This window comes from Coregonus clupeaformis, chromosome 16 (assembly GCF_020615455.1).
Source record: "Coregonus clupeaformis isolate EN_2021a chromosome 16, ASM2061545v1, whole genome shotgun sequence".
Taxonomy (NCBI): domain Eukaryota; kingdom Metazoa; phylum Chordata; class Actinopteri; order Salmoniformes; family Salmonidae; genus Coregonus; species Coregonus clupeaformis.
This window is the reverse complement of record NC_059207.1, coordinates 19,251,235-19,272,062: the sequence shown is the minus strand read 5'-3', so window position 1 is coordinate 19,272,062 and position 20,828 is coordinate 19,251,235. Positions and strand designations below refer to the sequence as shown.

Genomic DNA, 20,828 nt, shown 5'->3' with positions numbered 1-20,828 from the left:
CTCTCTCTCTCTCTCTCTCTCTCTCTCTCTCTCTCTCTCTCTCTCTCTCTCTCTCTCTCTCTCTCTCTCTCTCTCTCAATTTCAATTTAAGGGCTTTATTGGCATGGGAAATGTATGTTAACATTGCCAAAGCAAGTGAATTAGATAGTAAACAAAAGTGAAATAAACAATAAATATTAACAGTAAACATTACACTCACAAAAGTTCCAAAAGAATAAAGACATTTCAAATGTCATATTATGTATATACAGTGGGGAAAAAAAGTATTTAGTCAGCCACCAATTGTGCAAGTTCTCCCACTTAAAAAGATGAGAGAGGCCTGTAATTTTCATCATAGGTACACGTCAACTATGACAGACAAAATGAGATTTTTTTTCTCCAGAAAATCACATTGTAGGATTTTTAATGAATTTATTTGCAAATTATGATGGAAAATAAGTATTTGGTCAATAACAAAAGTTTCTCAATACTTTGTTATATACCCTTTGTTGGCAATGACACAGGTCAAACGTTTTCTGTAAGTATAGTAGTATAGTAGTAGTAGTATGCCATTTAGCAGACGCTTTTATCCAAAGCGACTTACAGTCATGCGTGCATACATTTTTTGTGTATGGGTGGTCCCGGGGATCGAACCCACTACCCTGGCGTTACAAGCGCCGTGCTCTACCAGCTGAGATACAGAGGACCACACAAGGTTTTCACACACTGCTGCTGGTATTTTGGCCCATTCCTCCATGCAGATCTCCTCTAGAGCAGTGATGTTTTGGGGCTGTCGCAGGGCAACACAGACATTCAACTCCCTCCAAAGATTTTCTATGGGGTTGAGATCTGGAGACTGGCTAGCCCACTCCAGGACCTTGAAATGCTTCTTACGAAGCCACTCCTTCGTTGCCCGGGCGGTGTGTTTGGGATCATTGTCATGCTGAAAGACCCAGCCACGTTTCATCTTCAATGCCCTTGCTGATGGAAGGAGGTTTTCACTCAAAATCTCACGATACATGGCCCCATTCATTCATTCCTTTACACGGATCAGTCGTCCTGGTCCCTTTGCAGAAAAACAGCCCCAAAGCATGATGTTTCCACCCCCATGCTTCACAGTAGGTATGGTGTTCTTTGGATGCAACTCAGCATTCTTTGTCCTCCAAACACGACGAGTTGAGTTTTTACCAAAAAAGTTATATTTTGGTTTCATCTGACCATATGACATTCTCCCCAATCCTCTTATGGATCATCCAAATGCACTATAGCAAACTTCAGACGGGCCTGGACATGTACTGGCTTAAGCAGGGGGACACGTCTGGCACTGCAGGATTTGAGTCCCTGGCGGCGTAGTGTGTTACTGATGGTAGGCTTTGTTACTTTGGTCCCAGCTCTCTGCAGGTCATTCACTAGGTCCCCCCGTGTGGTTCTGGGATTTTTGCTCACCGTTCTTGTGATCATTTTGACCCCACGGGGTGAGATCTTGCGTGGAGCCCCAGATCGAGGGAGATTATCAGTGGTCTTTTATGTCTTCCATTTCCTAATAATTGCTCCCACAGTTGATTTCTTCAAACCAAGCTGCTTACCTATTGCAGATTCAGTCTTCCCAACCTGGTGCAGGTCTACAATTTTGTTTTTGGTGTCCTTTGACATCTCTTTGGTCTTGGCCATAGTGGAGTTTGGAGTGTGACTGTTTGAGGTTGTGGACAGGTGTCTTTTATACTGATAACAAGTTCAAACAGGTGCCATTAATACAGGTAACGAGTGGAGGACAGAGGAGCCTCTTAAAGAAGAAGTTACAGGTCTGTGAGAGCCAGAAATCTTGCTTGTTTGTAGGTGACCAAATACTTATTTTCCACCATAATTTGCAAATAAATTCATTAAAAATCCTACAATGTGATTTTCTGGATTTTATTTTCTCAATTTGTCTGTCATAGTTGACGTGTACCTATGATGCAAATTACAGGCCTCTCTCATCTTTTTAAGTGGGAGAACTTGCACAATTGGTGGCTGACTAAATACTTTTTTCCCCCACTGTATATACAGTGTTGTAACAATGTGCAAATAGTTAAAGTACAAATGGGAAAATAAATAAACATAAATATGGGTTGTATTTCCAATGGTGTTTGTTCTTCACTGGTTGCCCTTTTCTTGTGGCAACAGGTCAAATCTTGCTGCTGTGATGGCACACTATCGGTTTTCACCCAGTAGATAAGGGAGTTTATCAAAATTGGGTTTGTTTTCAAATTCTTTGTGGATCTCTGTAATCTGAGGGAAATATGTGTCTCTAATATGGTCATACATTTGGCAGGAGGTTAGGAAGTGCAGCTCAGTTTCCACCTCATTTTGTGGGCAGTGTGCACATAGCCTGTCTTCTCTTGAGAGCCAGGTCTGCCTACGGCTGCCTTTCTCAATAGCAAGGCTATGCTCACTGAGTCTGTACATAGTCAAAGCTTTCCTTAAGTTTGGGTCAGTCACAGTGGTCAGGTATTCTGCCACTGTGTACTCTCTGTTTAGAGCCAAATAGCATTCTAGTTTGCGCAGTTTTTTTGTTAATTCTATCCAATGTGTCAAGTAGTTCTCTTTTGTTTTCTCATGATTTGGTTGGGTCTAATTATGTTGTTGTCCTGGGGCTCTGTGGGGTTTGTTTGTGTTTGTGAAATCCATTCAAAATCCTATTTTCTCTCTCTCTCTCTCTCTCTCTCTCTCTCTCTCTCTCTCTCTCTCTCTCTCTCTCTCTCTCTCTCTCTCTCTCTCTCTCTCACACACTCACACTCCCTCTCTCACCCCCCTCTCTCTCTCTCTCTCTCTCTCTCTCTCTCTCTCTCTCTCTCTCTCTCTCTCTCTCTCTCTCTGTTTGATATATAGACGTCTAACTAACAGTCACAACATGAAATGTACCTCCCACCATTACTGGGGGAGACTTGGCACTATCAGCACTCTCCATGAGGATGAAAGACAGAGAGAATGTATGTGGGAGAGATGCAGAGAGACTAGGCTGTGTGTGAGTGAGTGACTGTGAGTGAATGAGTGAGTGAGTGAGTGAGTGAGTGAGTGAGTGAGTGAGTGAGTGAATGAGTGAGTGAGTGAGTGAGTGAGTGAGTGTTTGTGTGTGTGTGTGTGTGTGTGAGTGAGTGAGTGAGTGAGTGAGTGAGTGAGTGAGTGAGTGAGTGTTTGTGTGTGTGTATGTGTGTGTGTTTGAGTGCGCATACAAAGACAGAAAGACAGAGCATCTAGTACAAAAGGTTCATATCTAACGAGGCACTATATTTTTTTTTATTTCACCTTTATTTAACCAGGTAAGCCAGTTGAGAACAGGTTCTCATTTACAACTGCGACCTGGCCAAGATAAAGCAAAGCAGTGCAATAAAAACAACACAGAGTTACATATGGGGTAAAAAAACATAAAAGTCAAAAATACAACAGAAAATATATATACAGTGTGTGCAAATGTAGCAAGTTATGGAGGTAAGGCAATAAATAGGCTATAGTGCAAAATAATTACAATAGTATTAACACTGGAATGCTAGATGTGCAAGAGATTATGTGCAAATAGAGATACTGGGGTGCAAAAGAGCAAAATAAATAACAATATAGGGATGAGGTAGTTGGGTGGGCTAATTTCAGATGGGCTGTGTACAGGTGCAGTGATCGGTAAGGTGCTCTGACAACTGATGCTTAAAGTTAGTGAGGGAGATAAGAGTCTCCAGCTTCAGAGATTTTTGCAATTCGTTCCAGTCATTGGCAGCAGAGAACTGGAAGGAATGGCGGCCAAAGGAGGTGTTGGCTTTGGGAATGACCAGTGAGATATACCTGCTGGAGCGCAGACTACGGGTGGGTACTGCTATGGTGACCAATGAGCTAAGATAAGGCGGGGATTTGCCTAGCAGTGATTTATAGATGGCCTGGAGCCAGTGGGTTTGACGACGAACATGTAGTGAGGACCAGCCAACAAGAGCGTACAGGTCACAGTGGTGGGTAGTGTATGGGGCTTTGGAGACAAAACGGATGGCACTGTGATAGACTACATCCAATTTGCTGAGTAGAGTGTTGGAGGCTATTTTGTAAATGACATCGCCGAAGTCAAGGATCGGTAGGATAGTCAGTTTTACGAGGGCATGTTTGGCAGCATGAGTGAAGGGAGGCTTTGTTGCGAAATAGGAAGCCGATTCTAGATTTAACTTTGGATTGGAGATTCTTTATGTGAGTCTGGAAGGAGAGTTTACAGTCTAACCAGACACCTAGGTATTTGTAGTTGTCCACATACTCTAGGTCAGACCCGTCGAGAGTGGTGATTCTAGTCGGGTGGGCGGGTGCCAGCAGCGTTCGATTGAAAAGCATGCATTTAGTTTTACTAGTGTTTAAGAGCAGTTGGAGGCTACTGAAGGAGTGTTGTATGGCATTGAAGCTCGTTTGGAGGTTTGTTAACACAGTGTCCAATGAAGGGCCAGATGTATACAAAATGGTGTCGTCTTCGTGAGAGGTGGATCTGAGAGTCACCAGCAGCAAGAGCGACATCATTGATATACACGGAGAAAAGTGTCGGCCCAAGAATTGAACCCTGTGGCACCCCCATAGAGACTGCCATAGGTCCAGACAACAGGCCCTCCGATTTGACACACTGAACTCTATCTGAGAAGTAGTTGGTGAACCAGGCGAGGCAGTCATTTGAGAAACCAAGGCTATTTAGTCTGCCAATAAGAATGCGGTGGTTGACAGAGTCGAAAGCCTTGGCCAGGTCGATGAAGACGGCTGCACAGTACTGTCTATTATCAATTGCGGTTATAATATCGTTTAGGACCTTGAGCGTGGCTGAAGTGCACCCATGACCAGCTCGGAAACCGGATTGCATAGCGGAGAAGGTACGGTGGTATTCGAAATGGTCGGGTGATCTGTTTGTTAACTTGGCTTTCAAATACTTTCGAAAGGCAGGGCAGGATGGATATAGGTCTGTAGCAGTTTGGATCTAGAGTGTCACCCCCTTTGAAGAGGGGGATGACGCGGCAGCTTTCCAATCTCTGGGGATCTCAGACGTTATGAAAGAGAGGTTGAACAGACTAGTAATAGGGGTTGCGACAATTTCGGCGGCTAGTTTTAGAAAGAAAGGGTCCAGATTGTCTAGCCCAGCTGATTTGTAGGGGTCCAGATTTTGCAGCGCTTTCAAAACATCAGCTCTCTGAATTTGTGTGAAGGAGAAGCGGGGGGGCATGGGCAAGTTGCAGCGGAGGGTGCAGAGTTGGTGGCCGGGGTAGTGGTAGCCAGATGGAAAGCATGGCCAGCTGTAGCAAAATGCTTGTTGAAATTCTCAATTATTGTAGATTTATCGGTGGTGATAGTGTTTCCTAGCCTCAGTGCAGTGGGCAGCTGGGAGGAGGTGCTCTTATTCATCTTATGATGTCTCTCAGATCTCTATAATGACTATGTACTGTCTCTACAGTGCATTCGGAAAGTATTCAGACCCCTTGACTTTTTACAAATTTTGTCACGTTACAGCCTTGTTCTAAAATGGATTAAATCATTTTTTTATCTCATCAATCTACACACAATACCCCATAATGACAAAGAAAAAACAGGTTTTCTGACATTTTTGCAAATGTATTAAAAATTAAAAACAGAAATACCTTATTTACATAAGTATTCAGACCCTTTGCTATGAGACTCGAAATTGAGCCCAGGTGCATTCTGTTTCCATGATCATCCTTGAGATGTTTCTACAACTTGATTGGAGTCCACCTGTGGCAAATTCAATTGATTGGACATGATTTGGAAAGGCACACAACTGTCTATATAAGGTCCCACAGTTGACAATGCATGTCAGAGAAAAAACCAAGCCATGAGGTCGAAGATATTGTCCGTAGAGCTCCGAGACAGGATTGTGTCGAGGCACAGATCTGGGGAAGGGTACCAAAATATTTCTGCAGCATTGAAGGTCCCCAAGAACACAGTGGCCTCCATCATTCTTAAATGGAAGAAGTTTGGAACCACCAAGACTCTTCCTAGAGCTGGCCACCCGGTCAAACTGAGCAATTGGGGGAGAAGGGCCTTAGAATGGGAGGTGACCAAGAACCCGATGGTCACTCTGACAGAGCTCCAGTGTTCCTCTGTGGAGATGGAGAACCTTCCAGAAGGACAACCATCTCTGCAGCACTCCACCAATCAGGCATTTATGGTAGAGTGGCCAGACGGAAGCCACTTCTCAGTAAAATACACATGACAGCCTGCTTTGAGTTTGTCAAAAGGCACCTGATGGACTCTCAGACCATGAGAAACAAGATTCTCTGATCTGATGAAACCAAGATTGAACTCTTTGGCTTAAATGCCAAGCGTCAGGTCTGGAGGAAACCTGGCACCATCCCTACGGTGAAGCATCATGCGGTGGGGATGTTTTTCAGTGGCAGGGAAGACTAGTCAGGATCGAGGGAAAGATGAACGGAGAGATCCTTGATGAAAAACCTGCTCCAGAGCGCTCAGGACCTCAGACTGGGGGCGAAGGTTCACCTTCCAACAGGACAATGACCCTAAGCACACAGCCAAGACAACACAGGAGTGGCTTCAGTACAAGACTCTGAATGTCCTTGAGTGGCCCAGCCAGAGCCCGGATTTGAACCCGATCGAACATCCCAGGAGAGACCTGAAATTAGCTGTGCAGCGATGCTCCCCATCCAACCTGACAGAGCTTGAGAGGATCTGCAGAGAAGAATGGGAGAAACTCCCCATATACAGGTGTGCCAAGATTGTAGTGTCATACCCAAGAAGACTCAAGGCTGTAATCACAGTCAAAGGTGCTTCAACAAAGTACTGAGTAAAGGGTCTGAATACTTATGTAAATGTCATATTTCAGTTTTTATTTTTAATACATTTACAAAAATGTCTAAAAACCTGTTCTTGCTTTGTCTTTATGGGGTATTGTGTGTAGATTGTTGAGGGGAAAAAACGATTTAATATATTGTAGAATAAGGCTGTAACGTAACAAAATGTGGAAAAGGTCAAGGGGTCTGAATACTTTCCGAATACACGGGGACTGGCTTCCATTAAGCCACATGAGCATTAGTGAGGTCGGACACTGATGTTGGGCGATTAGGCCTTGCTCACAGTCAGCGTTCCAGTTCATCCCAAAGGTGTTCGATGGGGTTGAGGTCAGGGCTCTGTGCAGGCCATTCAAGTTTTTCCACACTGATAGTTACTCTAACGAGGCAACGGAGACGGTCTATTGGGAGAGACTATATTGCTCTGACAAACTCTGTTTGGAGTCACGACTAAGTCACAGTCTGGAATCAGTTTCTCTTGTGTTCTGTTTCTTTGGATTTCCTTCTTGACCACTTCCTCTTTTTGGAGGAGGAGGAGGCTGTGGGCTGAGCTGTCCTACTGGGTGTGACATTGCCTTTCACAGCCAGCCTCCACTGGCCTATCCAACGACAGACACTTGGAGGAGGAAGGAGGAGCACTCTGGGGCTCCAGTGTTTGTCGTTTCGTCTGCCCACCGTGGCCTCTCAGATTAGGAAGCTAATAGCAGCTCGGATAAATCCTGGGCTTGCTGAAAAGCGGGCCCCGGCCCTGGCCCTGTTTGTCAGCGATAAGGGGAGAGATGGGAGGAAAGCAGCATGTCTCTCTCTGTACACTAAGGGTCCCCACAATGAGGCCCCTCAAAGCTGTTTATAAAGGTCCCTCCAAAGCAGCAATCTTCCGGACTAAGTGGAGTGGGAAGGGGATGATGATGGAGTGTTGTAGATTCCAGACGTGGCGGGGGATGGGAGGAGAGGGACAGGATTGCTGCCTGGTAGAGCAGGATGAAAGGAAAGAGGAGAGGAGGTGTTGGGAAGTGCAGATGAAAGGGCATAACGGTGGCCTATGGCAATGTCTGGATGTTCAGTCCACAGATGGATGGGGCTGATGTCTGGGGTTGGAGTGTCTGTAGCTTTACTGCAGGGTAAATAAACACATTCTTACAGTATTCTCCCTGTACACCAAGTCAGAACCGAAGGATAAATAAAGGGGTCAAATAAGCAGCCAATGAAAGCTCTTACAATACTCAATGATTATATTTATCTAAAATAGGCTATAGGCTACATGTGCAACACCAAGTCAGAACAGTAGGCTAAGTTATGAGGGAGAAAGGGATCAAATTATTAGGGTGAGGCACATGGGCTACTAACAACTTAATACACAACATACACTTAGTATTACTTTCTTAGCTACAGTAAGTATACATATCTCCCTGGCATATTACATCATTTATGCAGCAGCATACAAGACATTTTTGGACTCACCTTGTTGTGCAGTGCTCACTTGAACAGGAAGGTGGCGCGGCGGTCCTTCTTGTGGGCAGATTTTGTCATCAAAGTCTGGCATTCTCTGGATTTATGGTGCTTTCAAGACTACTGGTTACTCAGAAAAAACAAAGTTGAATCATGACGTCAGTGATATTCAGGTCGGCGCTCTAGAAAGAGGCCTGAGTTCCTGACTTGGAATTCTAAGTTGGATGACCGTTCAAAATGTATTTTCCCAGTCGGAGGTCGTTTTTTTCCATGTTCCCAGTTGTCTTGAACTCACTGAGATTTCCCAGTTCCGAGTTTCCAGTTGTTTTGAACGCAGCAGAAGTCATGCTGGATTGACAGCATGGCCAATGTATTCAACCTTTTCTGGCCCATGGCATGTGAATGTTTATCTTTTTAAGCTTGGAAAAGAGACCCTTAAACCCAGACTTGGACCACACACCCACTCCACTGAATAGCAGGCTAGTGATTGCTTTGCAACACTTGCAGTTAGCCACTGATTCCTTCCAAACCACTCATTGTTGAATTTGTGATTTCCAACTTGTTGTGTAATGTTTATGTAAAATGGCCAATGAGCACCGATACGTTTTATTTATAATTTATCTTCATATGACAAGGATTTGCCAGTAGATTGTCGACTTGATTCATGTGAATGACAACAGTTCCTACATTTACATTTTAGTCATTTAGCAGACGCTCTTATCCAGAGCGACTTACAGGAGCAATTAGGGTTAAGTGCCTTGCTCAAGGGCACATCAACATATTTTTCACCTAGTCAGCTCGGGGATTAGAACCAGCGACCTTTCGGTTACTGGCACAACGCTCTTAACCACTAAGCTACCTTCCTCTCTTAATGCGAAAAATCTTTCTAACACTCCCCCTCGATAACCACCAACCACCTGCGTTTCCCCTCTATGCCACGCACACACGTACACACACACACAAACACACACACACACACACACACACACACACACACACACACACACACACAAACACACCACACCACACACTCGTCTCTATGGCTGCCTGCAATACCCAACAGTCTCCACGTTCACCCATTGATTACATCATTAATAACATAGAACAGGAGAAATGAGAGAAATCACTCTTATCCCTCTCTCTATAATGCTCTCATTAAGAGCTATATTACAGATCAAAACCCTGTTGTATTTAGCAGAAAAACATCCTTTGGATGACTGTGCTGCTGGACCTCAGTCCTGGGGCCAAACAGAGGAGGGAGGCTTCGAACAGAGCTAGTATTTTTGCTGGTTAATTGGAGCCGGTCAGAGAGAGATTACACTTCAGGGGCGCTGCTATCCATTACAAATCTGTTTTGTTTTACTGATCAAACAACTCTGAGATAACACGGGTCTGAACGTCATTCTGTAGCTTTGAGAGATCGCTTTGTTTAAACGATTAAAGCCGGAGACAGCTGACACAGGCAAATACCCCAATCCTAAATAGTCCCCAAGCTCTAGTAGATGCTTTAGATGTACTGTAGACCTGATACAGTTGGATATGTGTAAACACTATGGCGGAGATTCCACCTAGCCTATCAGAGGACAAGGTGGAGCTATCACCATATTGCTTAGACCTATAACATCATCTCAGATCTACAGGAATTGTCCTCTGAGGGGTCCGTAATAGACTAGCTCCAGTTCTACCAATCAATCGATCAATCAATCAATCAGTCAATCAATCAAGTGTATTTTATACAGCCCTTTTTACATAAGGAGTTGTCACAAATTGTTTTACAGTTATCCAGCCCGAACCCCAAAGAGCAAGCCATGCAGTAGGAGGAGCACAGTGGCCAGAGAAAAACTCCTTAGAACGAAGGAAGCTAGGAAGTCCTCTTCTGGCTGAAGGGGTACACTAGACTAAGGTTATTCAGAAAACAAAAGGGGGGAAGGCCTCTGCATGTTGAGGACAGAAAACGAATCGTTTGAGCTGAAAAAAACATCTGCATGCTAGTACGAGACTTCCCAACCCAGTCTCAGTCTATCCACGTCCCCATGCCACATAGCCTGAGTGCCTGTCTGTTTGTGCTATCATGCCAACTCCTTGTCACTCATTGTCATGTCATGTTTGGCTTGACAAGGACAGCAATGGAGTTGACAAGAGCACAGACAGATCTCGGACCATGGCTACATACCACAGGCTGCCAATGTACTGTTCAAAAAAGGTGCTTCTTTGTACAAAGTGTATTGTATTAAACACATCAAACGGAGAGACAACGGAGTGCGTCCCAAATGGCACCCTATTCCCTATATAGTACACTGCTTTTAACCAGGGCCCATAAGGCTCTGGTCAAAAGTAGTGCACTATATACAGTTGAAATCGGAAGTTTACATACACTTAGTTTGGAGTCCCCCAATTTTTTTTTTCAACAACTCCACAAATTTCTTGTTAACAAACTATCGTTTTGGCAAGTCGGTTAGGACATCTACTTGGTGCATGACACAAGTCATTTTTCCAACAATTGTTTAGAGACAGATTATTTAACTTATAATTCACTGTATCACAATTCCAGTGGGTCAGAAGTTTACATGCACTAAGTTGAATGTGCCTTTAATCAGCTGGAAAATTCCAGAAAATGATGTCATGGCTTTAGAAGCTTCTGATAGGCTAATTGACATAATTTGAATCAATTGGAGGTGTATCTGTGGATGTATTTCAAGGCCTACCTTCAAACTCAGTGCCTCTTTGCTTGACATAGTGGGAAAAGCTAAAGAAATCAGCCAAGACCTCCACAAGTCTGGTTTATCCTTGGGAGCAATTTCCAAATGCCTGAAGGTACCACGTTCATCTGTACAAACAATAGTACGCAAGTATAAACACCATGGGACCATGCAGCCGTCATACCGCTCAGGAAGGAGACGCGTTCTGTCTCCTAGAGATGAACGTACTTTGGTGCGAAAAGTGCAAATCAATCCCAGAACAACAGCAAAGGACCTTGTGAAGATGCTGGAGGAAACAGGTACAAAAGTATCTATATCTACAGTAAAACGAGTCCTATATCACCATAACCTGAAAGGCCGCTCAGCAAGGAAGAAGCCACTGCTCCAAAACGGCCATAAAAAAGCCAGACTACGGTTTGCAACTGCACATGGAGACAAAGATCGTACTTTTTGGAGAAATGTGCTCTGGTCTGATGAAACAAAAATAGAATTGTTTGGCCATAATGACCATCGTTATGTTTGGAGGAAAAAGGGGGCCGCTTGCAAGCCGAAGAACACCATCCCAACCGTGAAGCATGGGGGTGGCAGTATCATGCTGTGGGGGTGCTTTGCTGCAGGAGGGACGTGCACTTCACAAAATAGATGGCATCATGAGGAAGGAAAATTATGTGGATATATTGAAGCAACATCTCAAGACATCAGTCAGGAAGTTAAAGCTTAATCGCAAATGGGTCTTCCAAATGGACAATGACCCCAAGCATACTTCCAAAGTTTTGGCAAAATTGCTTTAGGACAACAAAGTCAAGGTATTGGAGTGGCCATCACAAAGCCCTGACCTCAATCCTATAGAACATTTGTGGGCAGAACTGAAAAAGCGTGTGCGAGCAAGGAGGCCTACAAACCTGACTCAGTTACACCAGCTCTGTCTGGAGGAATGGGCCAAAATTCACCCAACTTATTGTGGGAAGCTTGTGGAAGGCTACCCGAAACGTTTGACCCAAGTTAAACAATTTAAAGGCAATGCTACCAAATACTAATTGAGTGTATGTAAACTTCTGACCCACTGGGAATGAGATGAAAGAAATAAAAGCTGAAATAAATCATTCTCTCTACTATTATTCTGACATTTCACATTCTTAAAATAAAGTGGTGATCCTACCTGACCTAAGACAGAGAATTCTTACTAGGATCAAATGTCAGGAATTGTGAAAAACTGAGTTTAAATGTATTTGGCTAAGGTGTATGTAAACTTCCGACTTGGGAAGTAGCCTACGTGTCAGTACACTGAGGAGATTTGGGACAGAATATTTCAATAACTGCATCCCCTCCAGCATGGGGTTTGTTTGTGTTTGTGTGTGTGTGTGTGTGTGTGTGTGTGTGTCTCTGTGTCTGTGTTTTTCTGTGTGGATGAACTGTTCCTGTTAAAGAGCCTTGGGATGTTGATGTCTATCCAATGCATATTCAGCCATTATTGACTGTTGAAGACTCTCCTGCATCAAGACCATGTCGTTTTTTTCTCGTTGTTGATACTGAAGTGAGAGTGGGTTTATAAATTAGATTTTGCACAATAATGACTAGATGACTAAAGTTTAATTACAACTAACAGAAGATTGATTGTGAATGAAAGGGAACAATTAGCATGTATCATTATCATCATTACCGGCAATAGTAAAATGTAGATTAAGAGGTTGCTTGTATTTCTGTGAGCTCATCTGCGGCTCATTTAAAATATAATATTAAACCAACGCTAAAAATCATTCCCAGAATTTGCATAATAAATGTGGCCCAAAATTAACTATTCTGAGTCCTCATGATAACAAATTCAAATCATACAAAAAAATAAAACCTCACAGCTCTCTCACTTCGCCTCAAATCACCTCACATCTACTCTCTTAGTAGAGTCTTAGCTCTGTGCTATTTCTTAGCTTTTCTCCTACTACTTTTATTTTCCCTAAGCTTCCCTCTCCTCTCCTCTCCTCTCCTCTCCTCTCCTCTCCTCTCCCTCTCCTCTCCTCTCCTCTCCTCCCCATCCCTCTCCTCAAATCCAGAGAAATTGATTTTAACCTGACCTTTGAAAGAACACTGAAAACCATCACTGTTTTATTCTCTATTCTCCTCTCCACATCACTTCTCTTTCTCTTCTCCCACCCTGTTCACTTTTTCTTTCATTCTCTTCTCTTAACTCAGCGGTTCCCAAACTAGGGGTCACGACCCCACGTGGGGTCGCCTGATATGAAAATGGGGTCGTAGGAGAATTTCCAAAATCCTGTGAAAAAAAATATATATATACACAAAAATATAAATGCAACATGTAAATGTGTTGGTCCCATGTTTCATGAGCTGAAAAAAAAGATGCCAGAAAATGCTTATTTGGCTCAAATTTTGTGCAAAAATTTGTTTACATACCTGTTAGTGAGCATTTCTCATCCACCTGACAGGTGTGGCATATCAATAAGCTAATTAAACAGAATGCTCATTACACAGGTGCACCTTGTGCTGGGGACAATAAAGGGCCACTCTAGAATGTGCAGTTTTGCCACAGATGTCTCAAGTTTTGAGGGAGCGTGCTATTGGCATGCTGACTGCAGGAATGTCCAACAGAGCTGTTGCCAGATCATTTAATGTTAATTTATCTACCATTAGCCACCTCCAATGTCATTTTAGAGAATTTGGCAGTACGCCCAACCTGCCTCACGCCAGCCCAGGATCTCCACATCTGGCTTCTTCACCTGCGGGATCGTCTGAGGAGGGGTTCTCCCCAATGGGTGGGCCTGGCTCCCAAGTGGGTGGGCCTATGCCCTCCCATAGCTGTGCCCCTGCCCATTCATGTGAAATCCATAAATTAGGTTCTCATTAATTTATTTCAATTGATTGATTTCCTTCTATGAACTGTAACTCAGTAAAATCTTTGAAATTGTTGCATGTTGCGTTTATATTTTTGTTCAGTGTGTATACTGTATATATTATAATAACCTTAAAAATCTAAATGAAAATTATTCAAATCTCAAAGATACAATTCTACCAGAGAGCACCCTTAGATCATGGGAAAAGGCCGCACTTGACCGTTGCACTTGAATCATTCCCACGGTGAATGGCTAAGCCCACTACGCTATGAAACCACACATTATTGCAGAGACTTTGATATAACCAGCCACAATTGATATGGGGAGACAGAGGCACAGAAACTCACATCAATACCTTTATCAGAAAACACTGTTAAACAAATAAGTTATGCTATTGCTAGCAATCAAGAGGAAACTCTGACTGAACGACTCAAAACTCCTCAGCTTATACTCTCCAAATGGGCGTTAGCCAATGCATTGACTTTTGTTCGCTATACATGTCGGGGGATGCTATTCACGAGGACATATTGTTCTGTCTCACGATTCGAGAGCATGAAACCGCACAGGGGATGTTCAGTGTGCTGCGTGGCTATATTGATGAAAACAGATTCCATGGGATGGAATGGTGGGCTTTTGCACAGAGGGGGCTCCATCCTATGGCTGGACGGCAGGCAGGCCTCTGCACTCTAGTTATGAATGTGTCTCCCTCGGCCATATGGATGCATTGTATGATACACCGAGAGTAACTGGTGGCAAAAGAGCTGAGCACAGAACTCAGAGATATACTGCAGCAGGTAACTTCCATTGTAAACTACATCAAACCACATCCACTGCACGCACGCCTGTCCTTAAAAGTATGTGGAGATATGGGATCAGAGCACGACAATGTGTTGGAAATATTTTTTTGCATTAAGAGAGGAACTGTTGTCATTCACAATGGATGTAAAAAAAAATAAAGAGACTTTGTTGACTTTCTGTGTAATGAAAAGAAAATGTGACTCCTTCAGTGGTGACCGATCATTCAGGGCAGAGCTCCACCTGTTTTGAGCCCCACTTTTTTTTGTTGTTGCCTGTTTTGCATGTTATTTTGGCATTAATACGTGTCACATATCAGTTTGCAAACAATGTAAAAATATATATCTTAGAGTTAATAAAGCCACAGACAAACATGGTCTCTTTTTTGCTTTCCTGAGTAAGGCAGCTCCATAATGCAGGTGTTTCAGCCTAGCTCAGCGCTTTCTGTGGTGGTGGGGCAGCCAGCGGAAAATACAGAGCGTAGTGGTTGGTAATGTTCTCTAGTTGCGCCATGATTGGCTCAATGTTATGTCACTTATGGGGACACTACGTCACCGCAAAATCTACGGGGAGAGCTCGAAAATTCAAGCCCCTTGGGTGCTGCCATAGATTTACATTAGAAGTGCCCATCCAAGAAAGCTCAAGGTTATTGGCCACAGATAAAATGATGTCAAATCACATTATATCTACCGTAGCTTTGATTGGACTGATCATGTCAACATCATACCTTCAAAATCTTAGCTAGCAAGCTAGACAAGCAGACATCATCATGAATCAAGTCGACAATCTACTGGCAAATCCTTTTCAATCCTTGACATATGAAGATAAATTATAGATAAAACGTATTGGTGTCATTGGCCATTTTACATAAACATTACACAACAAGTTGGAAATCACAAATTCAACAATGAGTGGTTTGGAAGGAATCAGTGGCTAACCTCAAGCGTTGCAAAGCAAACACTAGCCTGCTATTCAGTGGACTGGGTGTGTGGTCCAAGTCTGGGTATAAGGGTCTCTTTTCCAAGCTTAAAAGGATAAACATTCTCATGCCATGGGCCAGAAAAGGTTGAATACATTGGCCATGCTGCCAATCCAGCATGACTTCTGCTGCATTCAAAACAACTGGAAACTCGGAACTGGGAAATCTCAGACTTCAGTGAGTTCAAGACAACTGGGAACTCTGAAAAAGACGACCTCCGACTGGGAAAATACGTTTTGAACGGTCATCCAACTCGGGAACTCGGGCCTCTTTCTAGAGCACCGAAGTGAAGACCACTGACGTCATGATTCAACAGTGTTTTTGTCAGAGTTCACAGTTGTCTTGAAAGCACCATAAATCCAGAGAATGCCAGACTTTGATGACAAAATCTGCCCACAAGAAGGACCGCCACCCCACCTTCTGTTTTCAAGTGAGCACAGCACAACAAGGTGAGTCCAAAAATGTATTGTATGCTGCTGCATAAATGATGTAATATGCCAGGGAGATATGTATACTTACTGTAGCTAAGAAAGTAATTTTTTTATTTTTTATTTCACCTTTATTTAACCAGGTAAGCCAGTTGAGAACAAGTTCTCATTTATAACTGCGACCTGGCCAAGATAAAGCATCATACTAAGTGTATGTTGTGTAGTAAGCTGCTGGTAGCCCATGTGCCTTACCCTAATAATTTGGTCCCTTTCTCCCTCATAACTTAGCCTACTGTTCTGACTTGGTGGTGCACATGTAGCCTATAGCCTGTTAAATATAATCATTGAGTATTGTAAGAGCTTTCATTGTCTGCTTATATGACCCCTTTATTTATCCTGTTGTTCTGACTGACTTAGTGTACAGGGAGAATACTGTAAGAACGGCCCATGTTCTGAATTCTGTCGCTGTACATTTCAAAAGTGCTGAACAATTTGTTTTATTGACTACGTCCGTCTTAGCTCGCTCATTAATGACTTAATCTAAATTACGGATTGCCTCTTATCTGCTCGTCGTTCCCTTATGCCATAGTTTATACATCTCAATTGTCAGTAGAAACCACATTTGTTTAGGCAAGACAGCCATATCAGCTATGTTTTTTAAAAAAGGCAGTAAATGAGGCTGAATGAACTGTTTAGCTGCCAGACAAGGCTCCGCTGAAAGCCAGGTGTAGAAGTGGTAAGGATTCACTCCATGTGGCTGAAAAGAAAGCTCTGCTGTTGGGACAGCTTAATGTAGGCCCTGACAGTTTGTGGGCACCGTTTGTCACCGTTATAGTGCAATTAATGTATTGTTAAGTGTTGTGTTGTGTTGTGTAGTGGCTTTGCTGGCATGCATCTTGAAAAAATATTTCTTTCGTTTGCCCCACCAAGATTTACAGGCTAAAATTGCCACTGGTGTCCTTGCATTTGTAACAGACATATTAGGTAAACTGAACGAACTGAACGCAAGCATGCAGGGGAAGTACAAAAACATTCTACAGATGAGTGACTGAATCAGTGGATTCAGAGTAAATCGTTCTTTTTGGAGAGAGTCTTTCAGAAGCGAACCATGCCCCCTTCCCTCGGCTGTGCATGTTTCTAACAGAAAACAGCATCAGTAAATGTCCCACACGAGTGATGACTGCTCACCTCCAATGCTTGGAAGAGCACTTTGGGACCTACTTCCCAATCCGTTTGACTATGATCCTGGCTCAGATGACTTGCAGGTAAGTGAAATCAAACAGCTGATCGAACTGTCATGTGACCGAATGCTGCAGACAATGCATTCACGGGTCACTACAGAGGAGTTTTGGTTCCTGATTCAAAGGAAATACCCTGCCGTCTCCCTTTGAGCATTAAAACTCATGGTACCTTTCGCCAGCTCATATCTGTGTGAAGCTGGATTCAGTACTCTCATCTGCATTAAAACCAAATATCGATCCAGGTTGGATGTGACAACAGAGATGAGGTGCGTACTGTCGACCACGCCCCCTGACTTTGAGAAGCTCGGACACGACATGCATCAATCCACACCCATCTCGTGGTGGTGAGGTAAGAGACATTATGTCAGACTCATTTGCAATTGACTGTCATAGCCCCACATTAAAAATACAGTATGTGATGGTGAGTTGAGAATACTGTTAGAATGTTTTGCAATTGACTGCCATAGCCCCAAATAAAAAAGTAAACGTTGGCTGTTAATTACATTTTTTTTTCTCACATGGTTGGGGTCGCAATAAATTTCAGATATGAAAATGGGGTCATGGGCCAAAAAAGTTTGGGAACCCCTGTCTTAACCCCATCCCCTCCTACTATCGCTAATCCTGAATGCTGATTGGTTAAAACCAGGTGATAATAATACAATATACAACGGGTGGGTCTAATCCTAAATGCTGATTGGTTAAAACCAGCTGATAATAATACAATATACAATGGGTGGGTCGAATCCTGAATGCTGATTGGTTAAAACCAGGTGATAATAATTCAATATACAACGGGTGGGTCTAATCCTGAATGCTGATAGGTTAAAACCAGGTGATAATAATACATTATACAATGTGTGTGTCTAATCCTGAATGCTGATTGGTTAAAACCAGGTGATAATAATACAATACATCACAAAGGAAAACAAAAACAAAAGTATACAAACAAAAAAGAACTCACCCTGCTGGACGAAGGATCCGTAGACGAACCACATGGAATTGTAGAAGGTGGTGGAGGAGACAGCGCCCATGGGCAGGCGCGGCGGGTTCAGCCAGTTGAGTAGGTAGACCAGGATGCCCACCAGCAGCACGGTGCCCGCAATGCACGCCCACAGTGACAGGTCAAAGGGCGCCAGGCAGGCGAACATGTCCACGGTACGCTCGGCCTTCCTGAGCAGCACGCCCACCGAGTAGTCCATGTAGCGTGTGGTAAAGTCCACCACACTCTCCCGCTCTGGCGTGATGGTGAGAGCCGAGAGACCCACATCCGCCCGCTGGAACACAAACACACAGAGACACGTGCGCACGCATTCACATAGATATGCACACACACACAAATAAACACACACACACACCGGATTCATTAATGCAAAGATTCAAGGTGTATAGAAGTCAAGAAAATGAGGGGATTCTGTGAACACACTAATCAGAAATCACTTTATTCTAATCCCTGGTATGGCTGAGTAATAAAACATGGCTTTGTGTTCTGTTTTTAGACATTAATTCAAGTCATGCACACATCAATAGAATCACATCTAATTTCTGTCATGGTTTCACTGTCGCTGTTGACGATCACAGTCATTCTCTAATCGTTGTTGTCAAAACAACGCTCCAAACTCTCTATCTGATTAATACTGACACACTTCTCAAACTAAATAGATAGGAGAATACCATGTTAATAAGCCTAGATATTGCATTAGCAAATTTAGGGATTGCCCTTTCCTGCGTCTGAGTCTATTGTATTTATGCGAAGCAGCGTTTATGGAGATGAATACGGCTGTGGACTGTGAGTCATAGTGTGAGCATAGGAGGGGTTCAGTCATCTTCAATAAATTGTTTCTAGGAGGATTCAGGAGGATAAGGACAGTTGATAGGCCAGTAAGGCCAGTAAACCAATCAGGGAGTCCAGTGAATTAGAATACACAAGTTAGTCCACTGAGAACAGTGTTGTTTTAATCTGCCACACAATGTATGTGTGTGTGTGTGTGTGTGTGTGTGTGTGTGTGTGTGTGTGTGTGTGTGTGTGTGTGTGTGTGTGTGTGTGTGTGTGTGTGTGTTTATGCAGGCCAGGTTCAGCTATACACTCCCTAAGGCTGACCTAATATCCTCCCACATGTTGTGTCTCACTATGCAAATACCTTTTTGTGCATCCCAAATAGCACCTTTATTTCTATATAGTGTACCACTTTTGACCAAAGTAGTGCGTTAAATATGGAATAGGGTGTTATTTGGGATGCAGGTTATGACTATGATTGAGTGTAGTCTGGCCCAGTGGTGCGAAGGTGAACGGCAAGGCACTGGAGTGATGGACCACCCTTGCTGTCTCTGCCTGGCCGGCTCCCCTCTCTCCACTGGGATTCTCTGCCTCTGACCTTATTATGGGGGATGAGTCACTGGCTTGCAAGTGCTCTCCAATGCTGTACCTAGGAGGGGTATATCATGTCTTGCCAGGCTTTTTTTACGCTATACTCGACTTGAGTGGGTTGAGTCACTGACATTATCTTCCTGTCCGGTCTAGCGCCCCCTTGGGCTCGTGTGGTGGGGAAGATCTTCGTGGGCTATACTCCGCCTTGTCTCAGGGTAGTAAGTTGGTAGTTTGTTGATTTCAAATCAAATCAAATCAAATTTTATTGGTCACATGCGCCGAATACAACAGGTGCAGACATTACAGTGAAATGCTTACTTACAGCCCTTAACCAACAGTGCATTTATTTTTAACAAAAAAAGTAAAAATAAAACAACAACAAAAAAAGTGTTGAGGAAAAAAGAGCAGAAGTAAAATAAAATAACAGTAGGGAGGCTATATATACAGGGGGGTACCGGTGCAGAGTCAATGTGCGGGGGGCACCGGCTAGTTGAGATAGTTGAAGTAATATGTACATGTGGGTAGAGTTAAAGTGACTATGCATAAATCATTAACAGAGTAGCAGCAGCGTAAAAAGGATGGGGTGGGGGGGCAGTGCAAATAGTCCGGGTAGCCATGATTAGCTGTTCAGGAGTCTTATGGCTTGGGGGTAGAAGCTGTTGAGAAGTCTTTTGGACCTAGACTTGGCACTCCGGTACCGCTTGCCGTGCGGTAGCAGGGAGAACAGTCTATGACTAGGGTGGCTGGAGTCTTTGACAATTTTGAGGGCCTTCCTCTGACACCGCCTGGTATAGAGGTCCTGGATGGCAGTTGCCATACCAGGCGGTGATGCAACCAGTCAGGATGCTCTCGATGGTGCAGCTGTAGAATTTTTTGAGGATCTGAGGACTCATGCCAAATCTTTTCAGTCTCCTGAGGGGGAATAGGCTTTGTCGTGCCCTCTTCACGACTGTCTTGGTGTGTTTGGACCATAATAGTTCGTTGGTGATGTGGACACCAAGGAACTTGAAGCTATCAACCTGTTCCACTACAGCCCCGTCGATGAGAATGGGGGCGTGCTCAGTCCTCTTTTTTTTCTTCTGTAGTCCACAATCATCTCCTTTGTCTTGGTCACGTTGAGGGAGAGGTTTCCCTCTGGTGGTGTGGGAGCTGTGCTTTAGCAAAGTAGGTGGGGTTATATCCTGCCTGATTGGCCCTGTCCGGGGGTATCGTTGGACGGAGCCACAGTGTCCCCCAACCCCCCC

General features: G+C 43.7%; 1 protein-coding gene across 1 annotated transcript in view; it reads right to left on the bottom strand.

Moving 5' to 3' along the window:
* LOC121584395 (glutamate receptor ionotropic, delta-2) overlaps positions 1 to 20,828 on the bottom strand; it is a 638,531-nt gene that overhangs the window by 66,429 nt on the left and 551,274 nt on the right. The window contains exon 11 of the mRNA XM_045225956.1: positions 18,181 to 18,493. Coding sequence (XP_045081891.1) covers positions 18,181 to 18,493 — 313 coding nt within the window. The remainder of the gene's footprint in view (positions 1 to 18,180; positions 18,494 to 20,828) is intronic.